Source organism: Anser anser (assembly GCF_964211835.1).
Source record: "Anser anser genome assembly, chromosome: 5".
Lineage (NCBI taxonomy): Eukaryota > Metazoa > Chordata > Aves > Anseriformes > Anatidae > Anser > Anser anser.
In genome coordinates, this window is record NC_139725.1 from 49,703,722 (window position 1) to 49,724,556 (window position 20,835).

The 20,835-nt window shown below is 41.7% G+C and overlaps 1 protein-coding gene across 4 annotated transcripts in view; it reads right to left on the reverse strand.

The window, feature by feature from the left end:
• The window catches only part of TTC7B (tetratricopeptide repeat domain 7B), a 137,234-nt gene extending 123,659 nt beyond the window's left edge, over positions 1 to 13,575 (reverse strand). The window contains exons 1-3 of one of the 4 annotated variants that reach the window (XM_083838841.1): positions 13,348 to 13,472; positions 6,441 to 6,512; positions 5,064 to 5,183 (exon numbers count right to left, since the gene is read on the reverse strand). Coding sequence is in view for 2 of the 4 variants with exons in the window: in XM_083838843.1 (XP_083694969.1) it covers positions 13,348 to 13,468 (121 nt within the window). In the remaining 2 variants the exon portion in view is untranslated. Of the gene's footprint in view, positions 1 to 5,063; positions 5,184 to 6,440; positions 6,513 to 13,347 lie in introns of all 4 variants that reach the window. The other 3 variants (XR_014585278.1, XM_083838843.1, XM_083838840.1) reach the window with 3 other exon arrangements.
• Positions 13,576 to 20,835: the final 7,260 nt, after the last annotated feature.

Genomic DNA, 20,835 nt, shown 5'->3' on the forward strand with positions numbered 1-20,835 from the left:
ACTTAGCACCTCTCTCTCTCTCTCTCTCTCTCTCTCTCTCTCTCTCTCTCTCCCCTCTTCCCTCTCCCATCCTCCTCTTCCACTCTAAGTTTCTCCTTTCTGACAATGACTAGAAAAAATATACTGTTGTCTCTAAAGGAAGGACACAAGCAAGATTAAAGCCTTACATTCATGCTGGTGCATACTCAGAAACTATCCTGACACTTGAAGATGAGAATCAAAGTAGTCTGTAGCACCCAGATATTTTGTTCCCATCAGTGGCACAAGTTAAAAGAAACTACTAACCCATGCACTACCTAGCAATAGTCACAGCGCAGCAACACGTATTACACATACTTTCCTTCAGAGGAAAGGTGGGAGAGGAGAAAACAACAGCTGCAACTTATACATAGATCTGATTAAGCATCAAAACAGAAGCTGTTATTCCAGGTCATCTGCGTGTGGCACGACGTGCCCTTTCCCTGCAGCACTGCTATATACCATGAGATAGTACCGCAAGAGAAGCAGTAACTGTCAGACCGGCTTTCATCACAGCAGTGCTCCACTTGTGCAGCCGCTGATGACTAACGCTGGAAGACCACTGGTCGCAGAACACAAACCATAAAAGTTACTGCAGAGAAGGATTTTCTTTTTTATCGCATTACTCATCTGTGAAGTCAGTGAGTCAGGGCCAGAAATTGGCAATAAGGTTTTAAATCAAATTGTGACTGAAGGAGTGCTTTATTAACGAAGCGTTGGCTCGAGTCTTGCCAGCCATTCTGTGCAAGTAAGCCTGTTACATGCACCACAGAGGTTGAGAGTTCCAATTACACAGACATTTCTAAAAGAAAACATTTATGAAAGCATAGGTCTGGCAGAGAGATTTTGAACAGTTTTATCTATTCCTTAAGACATCCTGTAATAATGTACGTAATGTTTGAGAAAAAAATGTTTTTCTTTCTTTCAGCACAAGTGATCTGGATTATATTCTTCTATAACACACGTTATTAAGAATTAAACTATGTAAATACCATACTTTACATACCTTGAAGCCTAGCTTTCTTTCAGTCCATCTAAGTAAATGTTTCAAAAAGAAAACCTGTTGGTAAACAATTTCAATACCATGAAAATCACTTTGCCACTTTCAGAAAACTGAGATATTTATGAATCACTGTAAAATGATTGATGAAAGGATATTCATCCATTCTTCTGCTGAAGAATCCATCAACAATAATTACACAGTAGAGCTAGCTCTATATCACAATTGCATAGCAGAACCATTTCCTAGCTGGGGAAGGGCACTCTAGCTTGCCCATCTGTTTCTAAAACATCACAGCATCACTGATATCATCCACTTGACTAATATGAAATTCTCTACCTGTAGTTATAGAATCACAGAATATCCCAAGTTGGAATGGACCCACAAAGATCGTCAGGTCCAGCTCTTGGCTCCACACAGGACCACCCAAAAATCAGGCTATGTGTCTGACAGCATTGTCCAAATGCTTCTTGAACTCCGGCAGGCTGGGTGCTCTGACCACTGCCCTGGGGAGCCTATCCAAAGACAAGTTTATAATCAGAGGCAAGGCTGAGCACCTTGGAAATACAAGTCAAACTCATAGATGCTTTAGGTAAAATATCCATTTCTGTTAGCACAGGAAGCAAAAACAAAATAAAGAGATGCTTCTACACAGGCCTGCTGTTTTCTTTCAGCTTAGGGAAAGCTCATACAAAGTGTCTTGAGAAGAACCTTGTGCAGGTATGGCTGTCCCCCAGTGCAACACATATCAACCCTGACCACCTTCAAAACAAGAATGAAGGCTTGCCTAAAGACAGGAGAAAACGAACAAGAAGTAACAAAAACACACAATAACATGTCTTTGTAAAACAGAGTCTAAAAATATCATCATGACAGCTGCTTTGCAACTTGATTTTTAACATCTACTTTTTGAAGCAAAATTGTTACCATACTGTTGGGATCCAAAGCAGTTACAGAAAAACAGAATTACAAAAAAAAAAAAGGAATAATCTTCATTTATCCTGGATCATGAATGATGAATACTTATTACTATTAGTTTAAGACTTGCTATGGCCTATGTTGAATTATCCGTTGAATTATATGCTAAAATATAAGATATTTTCTGATGAATGTTACCATAACCTCAAGGCATTTGCTGAAGAACACAGGAGTTGTTAGCAGTCTGTTTAGGAGAAATATCTATTTCTAATTAATTTCCTTTCTAAAAGTCGGCTTAAGAAAAAATGGAGAAAAAGTAAAGAATGACTACACTGCACACAGCTCAAAAATACAAACATTTAACCTTAAAGGAATACAGAACAGTGGCTGTTTCACTTGCCTGCAGAATCCTCCAAGAGGTGATTTTAAAATTCTGTTTAATCCCAGAGCACACCACGATAAAGCCATAGTGAATAATTAAGTGTTCAGAATAAAACTAATGAATCTGTTACCTGTTGTTCTGCTGAGTAGCTGATAGCTGCTTTATTAAAGTATTACTTCTCCTGTGGTGGTTCGAGACTTGGATAAAAATCAAAGCAAAAAAAAATAAAACACATTATCTAGGCTACAGCTACTGTTTATGCATTTTCTAAAATGTTCTTAATATTCATGCAGAAAATGTAAAATATTTTAAAAGGGTACAATAATTATTTGCTTCAGTTGCTTTTAATAGCACAATGAAATACGGGGAAGGTACAATGCAAGAGTGCCTCTTACAGTTGTTAACACGTCTCTGGCAACAGCCATCAGAAACCCAGCTCCTGGTATCAAGGCTCCATGCACAAGATGTTCCTCTGCAATTAAACATCAGTGTTGTACTGCTGTGGTACACCAGCAAGAGTGTCTGTGATCCTGTGCTAACAAAAATAGTTGCATCTTACTCAGCCTTTACAGCTCAACATCTAAAGCCAGAAAGAGTATGTGGGGGAAAAAAAAAAAAAATACAGTTTCCTTTCTTATATGCCAAATGGTCACATTTTAAAAGAAGTATTTTTAGTGCTGTTTTTTTCCTCTCTTCTGAATTACACAGCTGCAAGAAAAATGTGCAGAATTAGGATAAAATCTCCTCCCACAAAGATTTAAGCAAAGAGGCTCAACCTCAGACTCAAGCCCCACGGATGTGAATTTGAATAGGAAGTGTTTAGGAAAAGGAAACACAGAGCTAACTAGCTACAGAATCTGAGGTGAGCAGAAAGAAAGAAAGAAAGAAAGAAAGAAAATCCTCATGTCTGAACTCAGGGCTACTCAGAAATGACAAAGAAAAAAAAAGGGGGTGGAAAATGAGACGTATGAGATTTCAAGGCCCAGCATGTAATCTCTGCTGTGGTGCTTCAAGTCTTCCCCAGAGGGAAACTAGCTTGGGGAGGAAGAAGGGAAACTCCTCTTCTTCTCTCTAAAGGTACTACTAAAGGCTCAGAGTACCTGAAGAACTGCATGTTGCATTCTTTGGTGAGGGTTTTTCCTCAGACTTCCAAGAACACGCTGGGCTGTCGTTATGCCTAAATCTAAAAAACTGAGGAATTTATACCCGGAAGAGGGATGCAGCAAGAAGGATCCCAAAAAGGTCAACTGCTCTGTATGTTACTCATCAAAAAATTTCAGAGCAAAGTTTCTGAAAAAACAGCTGAAGAAGACAACAAAAATCTCTCATGTCATCCAAGAGTACATTTATTGAGACGACCGCTTTGAAATGGAGCTTTCTTCCAAGGAGGAGGATCTGGATATCCTGGATCACCGAATCCCAGGTGGCTGAGGGGCCTCTGGAGATCTCCTCGTGCCACTGCCTGGCTCCGAGCAGGACCAGCTCGAGCAGGTCACCCGGGATCCCGTCCGGTCAGCTTGCTGGGGACAGCAGGAGCGGGGCCAGATGCAGAGCACAGACCAACCGATACTACCCACACAAAGGCTGCGGGCTGATTCAGACCACTCACAGGTAAAACCAGAAGCAGAACGTACACTGTCAGCTGTCCAAAGAAACTCAATGCTACTGATTAGCACCTTTAATTATACGCAGTCTTTCACTCCTCTGCCTCTTAAGTACGGAGAGCGTGGCACCATTTTCCTGTGCAGCTCTGTAGTATCTAGGCAATTTTCCTGTCTGACTTCCAAAGCCTGAAGGAAAATATTATAGAATCCTAGACTATGCATATGCTCAAATTTACTCCCACGGTAACACTACTACAAAAAATTGCTTTATGAGGGCACATATTAAGAACAGAAAACTCCAACAATCATTTCAAACTAGATTATTTGTATGTTTGTTTGTTCTTTTAAATTCCAACTCCCAGATTTTTGTGAAATATTAAGATCATGACAACAGTAAATAATCAGATCAGGACAGTCACAACATATCATCTAGATTATTGATAAATGTCAAATACTGAAATTACAATAGGCTGGTTCACTCAACTGCAATAGAAAGCCAAGAAATAAGAATTTAGGTCGTATCTGAGTCTGGGAAGCAAGAAGTGTGGCAAACAGGATGATCACCATCGCCTCTGACCATTTAACTGGGAATGGCAAGCGTGTGTCCATATTTGACTGCAAATTTTCTTCTAAAAGCTGACAGTTCTAGTAACCATACTGACGGAGAATGAGAAAAAAATATTTTTTTTCCATTTTCTTTTTGTTTATGTTACAAAGAAAATCAAAGAGTAGCTTAGAGAACAGGAAAAGCACATGCGATGGTAGATAGGAATTCTCTTTAATCTTGCTTCTTGCTTGTCTCTGTTCTGTTCTGTTGCTACCAAGCAAGTTCCATTGCAAGCCAGTTCTGTTGCTACCAAGAAAAGACCCTAGAGAATATTTAAATGGAAGGCAAAAGGAAACCATGTCACAGGGACAGTGGCTTTTGTCCTCACTCTACCAAACAGCTACACTGCAGCACAGCGCAGATTTGATAGAAGATAACAACAGAATCCAATGCTCTCGCCAGTCAAGAAAAAAAGCAGACTAATAAAAGAGAAGAATTAGGAGATTGAAGAGATCCTGACTCTGCCCAGCTTCTCATACATCAGGCACACTTCCTTACACCCAAACCTCACCATCCAGAGGTTTTGGTTCTCACCTCTACTCCCTGGAGGCGTTTTTCTTCCAAGGGATGATGGCCCAAGGCCCAAAGCTCAGGTGAAAGCACACAGGTGAGCCTCTGCTGGCCACAAAAGGGGATCTGGGAGTTCTTCACCACCTACAAAAGCCAGTCAGTCACAAAATCAATCTTGCCTTCTCCTCTTTCCACCCCACAAGCTCCACCAGGGAAGCTTCAATTCTTGAAAGTTTATAACCTAGATTTGTCACTCTCGGAGCTGTCTCAGACACACCACCAAAACTTTTAAGACAGAAAGCAGCTTCTGCTGCTCTAGCTCTAGAGCAATCCCCTTGATTAATGCACAACATTTTCTCCCCACTAAGGTAAAGAAACTGTAATTAAATGGTAAAAAAGAAAGCAAAACAGAAATGTGGCTGGGAGGTGAGCCCTGACAAATGCGAATTTGAAATAAGTTGCACTTGAAAGATAATTATATGAACAAGTTGCTTCTCAACTGCAAAAACAAAATTAGGGGAGGGCCTGGAAGCTGTTGATGTTTTCATATCTTGGTCGCCTTTCTGTAAATTTTATGGAGCTAAAACAAGTCACTGGGCTCAAGGTGAACTGCGATTGGGATTTGTCTAGAACCAAGAGGTGTTTCTCGCCTACTTTTTGTGAAAAAAGAGCAGTTCGGACCTCTTTTGGGAGGAGGAAGGTTAAATCTTCTGTGGAACCTAGCAACTCCCTCCACAGAACTGCAAAATGGGTGCCAGCTCCCCAGGAGCTGCCTGCACCAGGGCTCCCCCACCAGACAAACTTAGGGCAGAAAACACAGCTCCAGTGCCCTAATAAAGTGGAAGCTCTAATTCATGTAGCTGAAGAAGTTATAAAGCCAGCACAACGATACCTGTACAGACCATAGGTACATACAGATCATAAATACAACTTTTTAGCAGCTTAAGCAGGGAATTTGATAGTGGAACAGCAGCATTTTGACAATACTGTCCCACCCAAGTCCTCTTTTATTTCCTGCTTTCTTTCAGTGCGGATGAAATATTCAAGACCTACTTTCAGTATCAAAGACAACCCGTACGTATCTGTTAGGGTCAAGTCCTGATCCTCTCCTGCTTTGCAGACAATGCAAGCATACGTTCAAAGGCCTTTCTCTGCTTTACCACCTTTCACATATTACACAGCAGAAACATGAGCTGTAAGGCAGCTGTATCAAAACCAGGGGCTTTTGTTTAATTGTTATTAATTTGCCTTCTCTACAGAATACTAATACAGGCGATAAATTTAGTAAAAACCAAGTGCTTACGGTACGCAGCTTTCTTCCTACTACAATGTTACAGATTTTACAGATTTCAGGCAGTGGTCAAGACAGTTACACAAACAGAATGGATTATTTGATGGCACCTTTCTGGCCTTTAGATTTATTGCTCTGTCTCCAGAGGCCGGTCTATTCTGTGAACTGAATGAACCAAGATCCTGTAGGAAAAAACAAACAGCATACACTATAGAGATGCAGCGAAATCGATAAAAAGAAGATTTAAAATATTTTAACTACATTGAAATAATAATTTTAAAAAAATTCATGCATTTCCTTCTCTTGAAGTATAGATCAGGATCACAGGGAAGGATTTCTGTTTACACATACACATTTGAATAGAACCTGTGGCATCATCAGTGGGGTGACAACCTGCAGAAACTGATGCGGTGTCTCCTGAAGCAACAAAGTACCTGATAGCATCTCTGATCAGAGTAGCTTACTAATAAGAGCCACCGTGCCTTCTATCACAGGTGTGCTGACACAAACACCGAGATCCAGCTCTTCCTCCAGAGCAGAGCCCTAATGTTCTCTCATGACTACACGTCTTGGTGCCAAACAGATGTTGCACCACTCCCCAGACACCCTCCCTCCCTCTAACTTACAGACACCCTGCCGCTTTGCCTTTTACAAAGTTGTTGTCTCCAGTCACTCCTGATCAGACCACCAATTACATCACACTCAGTGGGGACAAAACTGCGGAGAACATAACCATCAAATTCGAAAATCTGGTTATTTACAAGTCAGATGGAGGCATGGGGGAATGGCCCAGACTTGGCGTGGTTAAGGACCTTCTGACCCCTTCTCTACCACAGTCCAAATAAAATTCAAACAGAAGTGGTATTGATGACCGTAAGTTCACGCTATTAATTTTCCTATAGAAAAGTTAATGCCAAACTTCAACGCTCAAAGTTAACTTAACAGAACCTATAGCAGCTATACAACTGACAAGTAGCAGCACATATATACATGAATAGGTCAGGCTACAATTTCTTCTCATGACTTAAACAAAGCGACAGAAAGGGCCCAACCCATCATTAAGAGTTGTAACTATTTTGGAAATCAGATGTATGACGTGCAATGTATGGAAGATTCCTCATAAATTCATCCAAGCAGCTCCAGGCTCCAAGTCCCCAGCAGAGCTTAGCAGACTCCACTCGCGTTTCCACACAACGGGAGGCCACTGGTGGCACAGCCACCAAGAAGGAAGAGGCCCCTGCCCCCTTTTCCTTCTCTGCCTGCTGCCACTGTTCACTTTCCATCCACTACAGCTCTCCACAGACCCCTCTGAGAGGCGACGGGGCACAGAAAGCCAGCAGAAACTGAGCTAGATGGAGGAGCAGCAGGTTTTCTGCTGGCCCAGCACAAACAGTGCCGCCTCTGGTGTGCTTCAGCTCAAGAGAGAGGCCACAAACACGTGAGTGGGGAAACGGCATGCAGAAGGAGCAGCTTGACAGAAGTAGGAAGAAAGAACGAACTCCTCCACGCAACAGCGGCAAGGTGTTAGACCAGCTGGGCTACTTGTGAAATCTGACTGACTACGCCAGCATTTTCTCTCTGCATGACAAGCCGGTCGGAATACAAGCAGCAGACCGACATCATCAGCGCGCTGTTGTAACACCCCTGGCTATCTGAAGAAACAAAGTGCCAGTCAAAAATAAAGCAAGGCATTTAAGTACTGCCACCATCTTTGCTCTTCATTCAGAAAAAAGGATGTCCTTAGTACGTTTGTTCTGTAAAAACAACAGTGAATGCAAGAAGGAAGGCAAGAAAGAACGCAAAGGAGGAGAGAGCACTGCGTTTTGTGGGAATGCAGAAGGCATGTCACACCTCCATCTGCAAACTTTGCTGGTAGAGATACAGACCTCTTCATCAAGCTTTGCCTAAAAAAAGTGCTTTACAAATTGCATGTATATCAAACAAACAAATTTGATAACCACCTAAGTAGGGCATGAGTCCTAAGAGGTTTAGAAATCCCTGGTTTACCGTGAGGATAAGCTTTAAACATACATCTGAGGTCTTGTATTTCACAAGAGAGCAAAACACATGAAAACCAGTAAGATGTTTCTATTTTTACTTCCTACTTATATCCAGACAAAGAAGCACCACAGAGAGTGACAAAAAAATAAGCAAAATACTTCCTGATCCTTTGGTTTTAGTAATCCTGCTCCTAACTTCTCTCTGCTCTCTTATTCTGCAAGGCTGCAAGATACAAAGGTATAATCAGAAACTACAGAAACAAGCTGTTGAGAGGGGAAGGCAGTCAGAGAAAAGATAACAAAATACAAAACCAAAGGAAACGTGGTAGTAATGTCAGTAAGAAATTCAATGGATAAAAAAGCAAGCAAGCAAGACTAGTGTCAGAAGGCTGGTGTACTCCCAACAGCAAACCTGCTCCCTGCAGGTGATGTTGTGTTTTATGGCCATGTCACAACACTCGGCAGCGCACACATCAGCGAACTTGTGGGGTATGCATCCTCTCCCCCCAGTAAAGCAGTGTTTCACATCAGCTAAGGTTTCTGCAGAACTACATAGCTCGTCAGGTAGAACGATAAAAATCTGCCTCCTCAGTGCCTTTTCAGACAGAGCCGTAGATCTCACTGAACTTGAGCAAGGTCACGTTCGGAGCATAGCAGCAATGAATGGCCGGAAATACCCACGGAAATTCACAGATTCTTTATTTAATCCGTTCACCTCGCTGCTGAACTGACCTACGGTTTCCTCACTGTGACTCCAAAGGAAGGAAATATTTGAGCACTGATGTTCAGAGGACACCCTGAGCAGTTACAGCCTTCGGGCAGAAGTCCATTGCAGTCACCTCCTTCGGGATGCTGCTGTTTCATCATAAATTTACAGCTGACTTAAAAGCAGCTTTGAAATGCAATTGATAACTTCTACAATTACTGCTTCAACACCACAAAGTTCCAGGCACCCTGAGAACCCCAATTCCCCAAACCATGAGGGCTGTGACATTCTTACTGAAAATACAACAGAGGTTTCAACCCCCCCCCCCCCCCCCCCCCCACAAAAAAAACCACATGAACATATATACAATAAAATACACAAGTCACCTGTAAGGTCAACATGTTATGGTGAACTTACTGAAAAACAATCACAGGTATTTCATAAGTCTTATTTTTCAATATTTGAGAATAGCAACTTTACAGATCTATTAAAAATATGAAAAATTTTTGTTGTTGTTGTTGTATTTTTTAATCTCTTAAAGCACTCTGCATTTCCTGCATACAACTGAGTTTTTGATGCAGACCAAATTTACCAAGACAAAGCTGTACATTTTTCTCCTATATATTAAGGCCTTTATTAAATTCAGGTCCATTCTGGCTGGCCTAAAATAGAAAACAATCCTATAACTGATACTTCCCAATTTGGGGCACATTTTTAAATACATTCTGATTGATTTTAGATATCTAACATTTACTATTTTACCTCCTCCAGTAACCTGTGAACAATTAAGTTTGGACTTAGGCCTTTTGCTAACTTTCAAGACAGTGCTCCACCACCACGCTGCTTATTTGCAACATTAGGTAAAATTCAACAAACTGAACCAAAGTTTCTTTGGATCACTTTCTTAAAAAGACCTTTTTTCAGTTACCTAAAGTACTGGGGAACACACGGAGTTTCACTAGTGAAAATTGCTTTCAGATTTTATTTCTAGTAACTTGGGGTTTGTCTCGGTTCTGTTTAATAAGTTACAGTCAGGATGTGGACTCAGAGGACAGGCACCTGTCTTACAACCAAGCAGAGTACAAACTAGCCAAATACCACATCTCTGTGAACCTCAGAGTAGCACGATGATTTCCGTGCTCCAATTTCTGTAAATCCTGCTGCACCGGGTATTGGTGGCAAGGTGCTGGCACCAGAGGAACTGTAGGGGTGGCTGCTGTGGGAATAAGCCAGACACGGCCAGATCCCACAGAGCCACCGCAGGACGAGGCTGAGCCCATCAGCCAAGCCAGCAGCACCTCTGGGAAAACATACTTAAGGAAAGGCAAAATAAGAAAAGAGAGACTATGGAACAGGAAGAGTGCGAACCAGCAGAGGCAACACCAGGAGGCGGTGCTCCAGGTGCCAGAGCAGATCTCCGTGCTGCCCAGGGAGGTCCCACACCGGAGCAGGTGGACATGCCCTGAAGGACCTGCAGGCCATGTGGAGGTCAGGCCAGAGCACATTTTTTGCCTGAAAGACTTCAGCCTGTGGGGAGCCTGTGCCAAAGTGGAGGAAAAGCGTGAGAAGGAATAGCAGAGAGAAACTGACGGCAGCCTCTCTGCACCCACACCGTGCAAGGAGGGGCTCAGGTGAAGGAGTGAAGTTGAGCCTGCGAAAGTGGGGAGGAAAAGTGTTGTTTTGATGTCTTTTTGTTTCTCGCTACCTCATTCTATTATAACTGGCAATCAATTAACTTTCCCCAAATCAGGTCTGTTTTGCCTGTAACAGAAGTCAGTAAGCGATCTCCCCATCTTTATCCATTTACCCTATTTCCTGCCCCTGCCCCACTAGGGAAGGGGAGAGGTGGAGAGGCAGGGTGGGCATCTGCTGCTGGCCAGGGCTAACTCACCACACCCGCACATGACAGCTCTGAGCCGACCTTTTACAAGAGCGCTGATGAAGCAAGAGCTCAAACAGAGATTTGTGTAACATGGCGTAAACCTTATTACTGCTGCTGAGTCCTGGTTCTGAAGGAGAGAAACATAATACAAACTGGATAAACGTCTAACGACTCTGAGCTAGGTTAAAGACCTTTCTTTCATCTATTTATCCTTTGCGTAAAGACAATGCAAGTCACAGAGCACATACTTTCCATGGTCCAAATTGTGACCGTTACTTACGGAATATCAAAGGCAGTGACCGATCCATTAATATTTCTCCTCCCTGTTTATCTGAAAGCTCAGTAAGTTTGTAAGCCTTTCAAACACAATCCAGATACAGAAATTAGTTCTAGAAAGTGCCATTTTTGTACATCCAAAATCCTACGTAAACTGTCATTTACATTTGAACCACTGTCAGGCTTTAAACAAACCCCTAATTTTAGGAGGGAGTAAACAGGAGCCATCAGTAGTACAAAACAGAACAAACAATACAATAATCAAGCCTACTCAAAATGTTCCAGCGTTCAAGAGCCAGAGCCAATCCCACACAACAATATATGGACAGAATGAACATCCTCTCCCCTCTTTTTTCTTTTCTTACACTTTTAAATCATTCCTCTAAATTGTTCTATGCTTAGCCAAAAAGCAAATCTTCTGTTATCATTCCCTAGCCAATTTGTAAAAGCAAACATTGCTGCAGAAGGAGGCAGTGAGGTTCCAAGTACCTTTTCTTAAATCAACCGCTTCAGATCAACTAACAACAGGGCTATGCAGCAAAACATCTTTCAGTTTGTGTGTCTTCATGGGCAGAATAGAGGCCCTGCCTCTTCGTTGTCTGGCTAGCTGATAACCTTAGCCTTCAACCTATTGGTCACACCGGGATCTAGACCACAAACTTATGGTTTTAGATACTCTCAACAGCACAGGCATGTATTTCATTAGATACATTTCTCTCTCTGCCTTCCTCTGCTACAAACAGAGAGTCACTACCACTTCACTTACTTATTGTTGATGTCTTTCTCATTTAGCTAGGGTTTGGAAGCCTGGGATATTGATGTAATCCTTCCTATGCTACCAGAAAGAGATGAAATCCTCATTCAATACTTTTTGATATTTTAAAGATCAGAAAACGCTCTAATAATATGTACTCTGACTGGTACAGAATCTAGAAGGCACCACAATGGTAAAGTCACTGATGTGTAAAGTTATACAGACAGCATCAACTTCTCTGATGTACTTCAGCTAGGTAAAGAGTACCCTGGTCAGAGAAACCGAAGTCAAACTATCAATAATATCTTCTGCCTAGCACTCCCCACCTATCTGAAATACCTTAACACATATTAATTCAGAGAAGGTCCTTCTTCTCAATCGGACAGCCAAAAGCCATTTGTCTCTGCTTGAACTGATCTCTAGTCCATAGTCTACCACTCAATAAAGCATGTCCTTAAAACAAACTAACACCTTTCACCTTTTCACTTGTGTCTATTTTTAACTACTATAATACCAGTGTGTTTCAGGATCCCTACCCAGTTGTTTTTAAGGCCAACACGCATAAGTCTATCTACTCCTGATCCATCTGTCCTTAAATTCTCCCTCTCCTCCTTACTTTGATTCAGGCTTTTGCTCTTGTATTTGTATTTCTGCAGGCCTGAACCACGCACTTGTCTCGTTTGCCTAAGCATGCAAAGCCTGCGCAGCATGCTCCGGGTGCCACCAGCCTCACGCCTCATCCTGTCTCTCTGTTAACTTATCACCCCTGAGGTCACCCCAAGCCCTGTCTCCCCAGACCTATTTCTCTCTAAAAGCACCTGCGGGTCCAGCTCCCGCAGAGGAGCGAGCTCAGACACCATCCCCACGGCGTTTCTCACGCGCAGAGCGAAGCGAGGCTGCCAGGGAGACCTGCCCGGCGTGCCCCCAGCCCAGTCTGCGCTTCCATCCCTCCGAAGGCAGCGCTGCCTTCCACCTCCTTCAGCTAAGCGCTTAAAAGTTAGGGATACGAGAACCAGAGGTCCGAGTAAACCGCTCATCGTTAGTAACGAGGAACAAAACGAAGCAGCGTTACATTACGCCGCAGAGGAGCGCTTGTAACCGAAGGGGAGGGAGCCTCCGCAAGGCAGGCTACGCGCGGATCCTGCAGCACACACAGCTCCGCAGGACGCGGAGGCAGGAGGGCGCCGGGGGCTCCACACGGCCCCCGCCGAGCCCCCGCACGGCTCCGTGCGCCCACCGCGGCCCCGGCACCCCCCGGCACTCCCCCGGCACCCCCCGCCCCCGGGGCCGGGCTCCCCCACACGCTGCCCCGGGGGCTCGGCGGCACCTGCCCGGCCGGGCGGCGGGGAGCCCCGGGCGGCCGCCCCTCGGCCTCGGCCCGCCCGGCCCCGCAGCGCACCGTTAGCGATGAGCTTGGCCGAGAGCTGCTTGACGAGCTCGGGGATCCGCTCCCACTGGCACTCGGAGCGACACCGCTCGATCTCCGTCTCCAGCCGCGAGCCCGCCTTCTTGGTGGCCATGGCCGGGCCGATGGGCCCCGCCGGGGGAAGGGGCCGGGGCTGCGGGAGCGGGCGGGAAGGAGGGGACGGAGGAGGAGGAGGAGGAGGAGGAGGCGGGGACAGGACGGCGGCACCGGGCGCCTGTGCGCCGGCAGCGGCGGAACTGGAGGCTGCGGCCCGCGGCCGGGAGCGGCGCCCCCTGGCGGGAAGCGGCGGGAGCGCGGCCACCACAGGCCTCGCCACCGCCACCGGGCTGAGGCGGCCGCCGGGCCGGGCAGGGCCGTGCCGGGCCGGGCCGTGTAGCCGCCCTGACAGCCCCCGGGACCGAGGGGAGGCCCAGCGGCTCGTGGGAGAATAGGCAGGAACCGCACCTGTCCCGCTCGGCTACCTGCTAGCGAGCGGGTGCGCGAGCTGTTCCACAAAACATAACACAAAACCAGTTCTTGCCTGCAGTGGTCTCCTGCCGCCTCGAAATCTCCCACCTGTTCTACTTCAGGGTTTTTTAATCCATTTGAAGATGGTGTTGTTTTTGTCTTTTCTCTCCACACATCTCACACTGCGCTTTGGCCCTGACATGCTCCTTCACATCTAGTCACACAGAAAGGGGGACTTCAGCTTGGCCTTTCTAGCTGGGTACCGACCTGTTCCTTTCATGAAGAGCGGAGGGTATGGCCGTGCCTGTATTATACCGTTCCCTACATTTTGAGAGAACAAATACATTTCCAAGCTTTGGGTGGAACAAAATAGTAGCTGAAACCAATCTGAATAAATATCATGTATCTTTGTCCAGTGCAACATGACAAACCAGTTCCACAAACTTAGGGAGACCTCAGAAGAAAACTGTTACAACTGCTATGTAGTGAAACATGTAGCAAAAGCACCAAAACTACACTGAAAGGTAAACCTCGCCAATTGCTACTTTTCCCAATGTAAGTATAGAGCCCCAGGGACAGAACTGGTTGCGCAGAGATACAGTGTAACCTAATGCACTAGACACAAGGTGAATTTAAATGATCTAAACATCTTCCTCCGCATCCAGGTGCAGACTTGTAGAACTTACTCTCATCCACAGAAAAGAGAAGTCAGTGACGCCAATCTGCATGTGCTTGACTTTGAAGGACTACGATCTGTCTGCTGGTGTGAAGATACAAAACACAGGCTAGATGCTGGCATTGCTGTAGCACACATTGCACCACTTTGGATCTAGTGTATTTCAGTCTTCAGAAATGTCAGGATCACAAACTCAAAATTCAAATTGGAGCGAACAGCATTACTAGCGTGAGAACAAGTCAACCATTGTGTCATAACTGCTAGTAGATATTCCTCAAACCCTAGGAACTATGATCTTCAAACTCAGGGAATAATACTATCACCAGTCACCTTTGCATGCTGTTATATAAATGTTTCAGCTACATGTAAATACGACACGCCTATGGACACTGGTAGAGCTGTTATCCACATCACAGAATTTCTGTAATGTTTCCTGATTGGTGTGTGTACCACAAATATTAGTGACAGGCAGTTTCTGAAGTTTTATTTGGTTCTGATCACCAATGGAAAGGCCAGAAAAAGGATGAATCTTTTTAAAGACAGGAAACCAACATTGCCATCAAACAATTAATTGGCCAGGTGCAGACCCAGGCTTGTGAGACTAAAAGCTTGTCCATGTGCTCCCCAGCTGCATTGCTCAATCTCATAAAATACCTTCTTCCTACAAACCTTGCTTTGCTTGTACCCTCAGGCTGTCATAGATACCACAACTTTATGCCAAGTAACAAATGTCCTTCTCAGGGTTCCAACTAATTTATTTTTCATTCCCAGTACTATCCAAATCATAATAGTGCAAGGCTTGGATATTGTAACCTGGCTTTCCCTCAAGCTGCTGTTAGAGTGCTTTCAGGCTGCAGTTCAAATTCAAGCAATGTATACTTCAAATTTTAAAAAGTGAAACAGAACCTAACAATAGCAGGACATAATGGTGTTTAAGGAATACAGTGGAGTGTGCTACAGGAATGGAAAGAATATTTAATACTGCAACAAAAGTAAAAGGAGAAGGATGTGCTAAAACATTTTTTGTTTAAGTGAGGTCTCAGAAGATCCAGACGACATTACATTGATTACAGAAGGGTGTTTTACTGGTCAGATAAAAGAATGAAATGAAAAATGAAGCAGCAAATGAATGATAGCTGAAAATCGTTGACATCATAACTACCAGTTCTTTTAGGCATAAGAGGAAGAAATTAACATTTGAATTTTCCCAAATAGTTAGTTTGCTTATGAAGATTATTCATATTTATTCATAGCAATTTTAACACATTTTGTTAGCACTAATCACATCATTTCAGTAAAAGCTACCAGCAAAAGAATAATATTAAAATATTTACATAACAGCTCATCAGACTTATTATCTCAGTAGTTACTATTTATGAAGTGAGACATCTATGCAAAAGGAATTAGTATATTTTGAAACACATTGGCACAATTAGGAAGTCTGCTTTAACATTAGTGAAACTTCCGTATACCTAAGGCTGCCCTAAGATTCTACTGTAGATGACCCGTAACTGTATAAAAAAATGAAATGCATCTGGTTTCTGAAAAGTATGTAAAATCAAAATGCAGGGAAAGAAGCTAGGTTGTGTTGGTCAAGCACTCTGCCTTACGCCACCCTTCCCACTCGACACCCCACCTCCTCAAATACAGGGCAATAAGAGAACTGATACTTGATTGTTCAGTGCAACTTCATGAGCTAGGTATGAAGAAATGGTAACTTTCAGTCCACAGAACACCTTGATATTTACTCTGGTACTTCAAGCAACCTGAAAATAGACTTAACAACAAAGTTTTCTGCACTACTACTCCATACAGTATTATGGGAAACAAAAATGACAGGTGTTTAAACCATTAAAAACTTGGTAATTTTAGAGAATACTGACTTAAATAAAACATTTCATTCTCTACTAAGATATTAAACAATCTATAACAAGGGATCAGAAAAATCAATTCAAATACTACTCGTATTTTTAAAGGTCACATATTCAATAGAAGGCTAGTAACTCATAAGAAAAAAAAAAGGCAAGCAAATTTAGAAGATCACTGGGTTTATTCTAGGTTGAGTTTCTGGCTTCTTACACAAATACTATTCAATGCTGAAATGGCAGGGGAGGAACCAAACTTCATCTTTGTTCTAGCTTTCCTTTATTCTAAAATAATAATAATAATAATAATAAGTAAAAACGTGATTTTCATGACAGCTGTGCTGAAGTCAGCTCACTGGTATGTATGCCCTTGAGAGAAGAGGCTAGTTCAAGCTTAAAATCCAATATGTGTCAAAGGATATGTGTATAAAGTTCCTTCACTATTAACAGAAGTGTTTAACATGCAAGCTTACCTATTACTCTAGTTTTAGTCCTTCACAATCGACCAGCGTTTTTTCTTCTAAAGTGTGTGTTTGAAGCTGCTAATCAAAGTGCTGACTATTAAAAAAAATTCTTCGGAGTTCCTATAGCATATGTCACAGAAAGAAGATTTTCAGGGAAATCTAATGTAACGAAAGACAGCAACCTAAGTCCCTATTTCATCTCCACAAAGCATAAATGGAATTCAAAAGTTAATATTAAAAAGATAAGCTTTTCCTCAACACAAATCTTTATTTCACCAATATCTTATCTTTCACTCTAAATTAACACTTTAATCTCTGTTAAGACAGTAAATATATCCTCCTGCAGGTTATCAGAGATGCACTTCAAATATTACTTGTATTTTAAAGAAAACATATTCAACTACTATTTATCTGCCATTTTCTCAAATGTGAAATGCAAGAATTTTCAGGCCAAAATATGTTAATGTGAGAAGTAATTTCTCTACAGTGAAGAAAGCATTATACAAGCAAAAAATCTTACTGGAATTCTTTTTTTTTTTTTTTCCCCTCCAGTTACCTAGTTTCACTATTAGTATTATGCTAACTGCAGAGTTCTCTGTGCCTACTGAAGTCACAGTGATCTCTATGATCTCTTTAGTACAGTCCATATGAAAACTGTCAGAGAAAATAACTTCATAGTGACACGTGGTTCCTTTTGGGGAGTAGCAAAAAGCAATTTAAAGGTAACTGAAGTGAGAATTAACAGCATCCACAAAATAAACAATTTGACTACTAGATGCAGCCTGCCCTCTGACCCAACTCACAGCAAGGAATAGTTACATATACAATGTGAAATATGCTATATCAAAGTATTTCAACATTTCAAGGTTTTTTAATTATATGACTTTTATTTTCTTTAAGATAAAATAGTTACATCTGAGAATGTACACATTAATTTGTAAACCATAAAGCCCTTACCGTTGTTTGAAATTCATACACAAAACAGTTCTGGAAAACCTAGAACGTACTTTTTTTTTTTTTTTTTCCCCTCCACGGTGGACTTCTGCTTTTGTAGCTCATTGCTTTCAGACTGATTCAATTCATAGTGCATTTGTCAAATAATGGGAAGTATAATTGATATTTGAAGAGGAAAGCATGCCTTTACAATCAAATATTTATTTTTTCACCATTACATGAAGTCCCTTTATTTTTTAGTCTTCAGTAAATGACAGTGCTAATAGTCATTGCTATTGATAGTTGGAATCTGAAGATCAGTCACTAAAAGTCACTATCTTTGCAGCAAAAGATAAAAAGTCAGACCCCAAAACAGATTCTTTCCAAGGCCATTCACACTAAACAGGAACCAGCGCTGACAATGAAAGGGCGACAAAGAGTGCCATTTAATAAGCAATATATTCAACAATCACATTGTTTAGACCCAGTGTTTCATACTGCATTTTAAACCTTTTATAAAGTTTCTGGAAATATCCTCTGCATCACAAACGCATATATTTACACATACAAAGAAACATGAGAAACAATGTCACCTCCCAGATTTAAAAATAAACACTTCACTGATGTTGATAGGCTTAACAGACATATTTATATCCGAAGTTTAATTACTACTTGTTCCACAACAGTATTTTTACAGAGTTATAACATTATACTGCCAGTAAAGTTGCTATCTCAAATTACCTGTAGTGACTAACATGAAGCAAAATGGGAACAAAGATACCATAGTTCACTTTTTCTCACACTTATTGTGCCAGTATACAGCTTTTCAGTCCTGCTCGAAGCTCTAAGCATTTAAAAGAAATACTTTAGCTACTTCAAAGTCCAGAGAAGAGACAGATAAGGTCTAAACATAGGCCTTCCATTGCAGTACACTTACAGTATGCAATATACTTTCCTACTGCATGTCAAACTGTTGTCCCACCTGGTGATGCTGCAAGAAAAGAGGGTCTCTTGTTGTCCTTGCACAGTAACAAAACTGGCACACACAGTCCCGCTAACTTCTAAGATCCAATTGTATCTTAATCTCTCATTTGAACTGAAAAACAATATTCTTAGATTGAACTTTGGTGGCAAAGACATTTTCCTATTTTTTTGACTCACGTATGCAAAAAAGTGGCCAGAATAAAAGTATTCTGAATTAAAATAAATAAATAAATAAATTTAAAAAAAAAAAAAAGGAAAAGAAAGGGGAAAGGAGAAAGTTTTATGTATTTTTAGAAAGATGGAAGCTAACCTTTTTACACTTCAGTTAGCGCACTGCTCCTTGGTTCATTTTGTTCTATCCAGCACAGAAAATAAGCCCTGTACCATTTTAAACTATTTATTAAAGGTAAAAATAAGATTCCCATTAAACATTAGGAAATTAGGAAGCTAGATTTTGGTAAATATGAAACCCTTCCTAAGTCTGAATAAAGAAGTAGCTCTTCTTTCTGCAGTACAATTGCTTGATTTCATTACATTATTGGCCCAAATAAAACTTAGGTTTTGTTCCAAGACGAATTTCCATCTACACAGGAGTTGCTGGCTTCATATAACTGGTGTTTCAAACCGCACTTCTGCGACCACTTAAGGAGAGACAAAGATCAACTGCTTCTGACATTGACATTACTGGTGTACCTAGCAGAGTGCAGCAGCTGTGTTACAGCTCTTCTCCAGTTCCTAAATTTAATCATTTCAAGTAAATGGAATTGTTACACAGAAGAAAATGTTGAATTTTCATTATTTTTGTTTTGCAATGTGTCCTAGCTATTCATTGCTAATAAACAATATAGATTATTCATAAACAGCAGTATTTTCTCCATCACTATTTAAATGCATGTAGAACAACGATAGTTACATTTTAAGCATCTAGTATCATATGGCATTCAAACTTTGTCCTTGTTACTGTATCAGCAGTTAAACAACTTGCCAACTAAGTGTTAGACCACCAGAGGGAGTCAAAAACTACATATAATTTCTGAAAGTTTCTAAACCAGTAGGACTACAGTTAAAACATCAATGGAAAATGTTATGTTGTGAGTAAAACAAATGTGCATGAAAACAAAAAAAAAAATCACAGGAATCCACAGAGATTAGCAAGTGCTGAGGATGAAGTCTTATGACAAAATTCCAGCTACCTCACTAGTTTGAGGTAGGAAAAATGTTTATGATATAGGTAAAGGAGTGCTCAGCAAATATTTTTCTTCTGTTTGGAAAGAATAAAAATCAAGTATTTAATCTTTTTTTTTTCAATAATGCTAATAACTGAAGAGAATTCTCAAAAACAGTAAATCCAGAGTTTGTATTCAACAGTCCTAAAACAAAAGGATTCGTAATCACAGAATTGTAGAACCAGATTCTATGGATAGAATAGATGGGTTGCCATCTTCAGTCTCATTATGCCCCTCTGACTAACTCAGGGAATGCCAGTGACATCCTGTGAGAAGGCTGGAGTTGTGCCTGTGCTAAAGACGGAGAACAGTGGCAGGATAAAGACTGCCTAGACTGACATGACCCTAGGCAAAAACCTGGAAAACTACACACACACACATCACGGTCTTCCAAAAGGAAGGTCCTTTTGGACTTCCTGCTATATTCAGGTGGCTTTACACACTGCAATTTACTTTATCTCAGCCTTTCACATTTCTATTGCTTAACACTTGTTATTGTTAGCAGAGAGCCACATTTTGCTTGCATTTCCTGAGATTCTCCAGAAATCAAAAATCTCCCTCTTCATGTACTCTACTATGTCATAGTTCCTTTCTGTGAGAAGTTAAACTAACTCTTTCCAGGGAAGAAAGATTAGGACTGATGCATAGTATATTTAACATACAGTCATAGATAGTAACATGATCAAAGAAGTCTCTAAAAGGTCGTCTAGCATTTGTCTGAAACCACCAAATGGGTAATTTCCGGTCTGCTTCACTGCCCTGGACATCATTTTACCTATCAGCGAAGAACAGATAGGAAAAGAACATATGTGCCTTTTTAGGCTGATTGATAAAAACAAAATAGAAAGCAATAACGTTACTGTGAC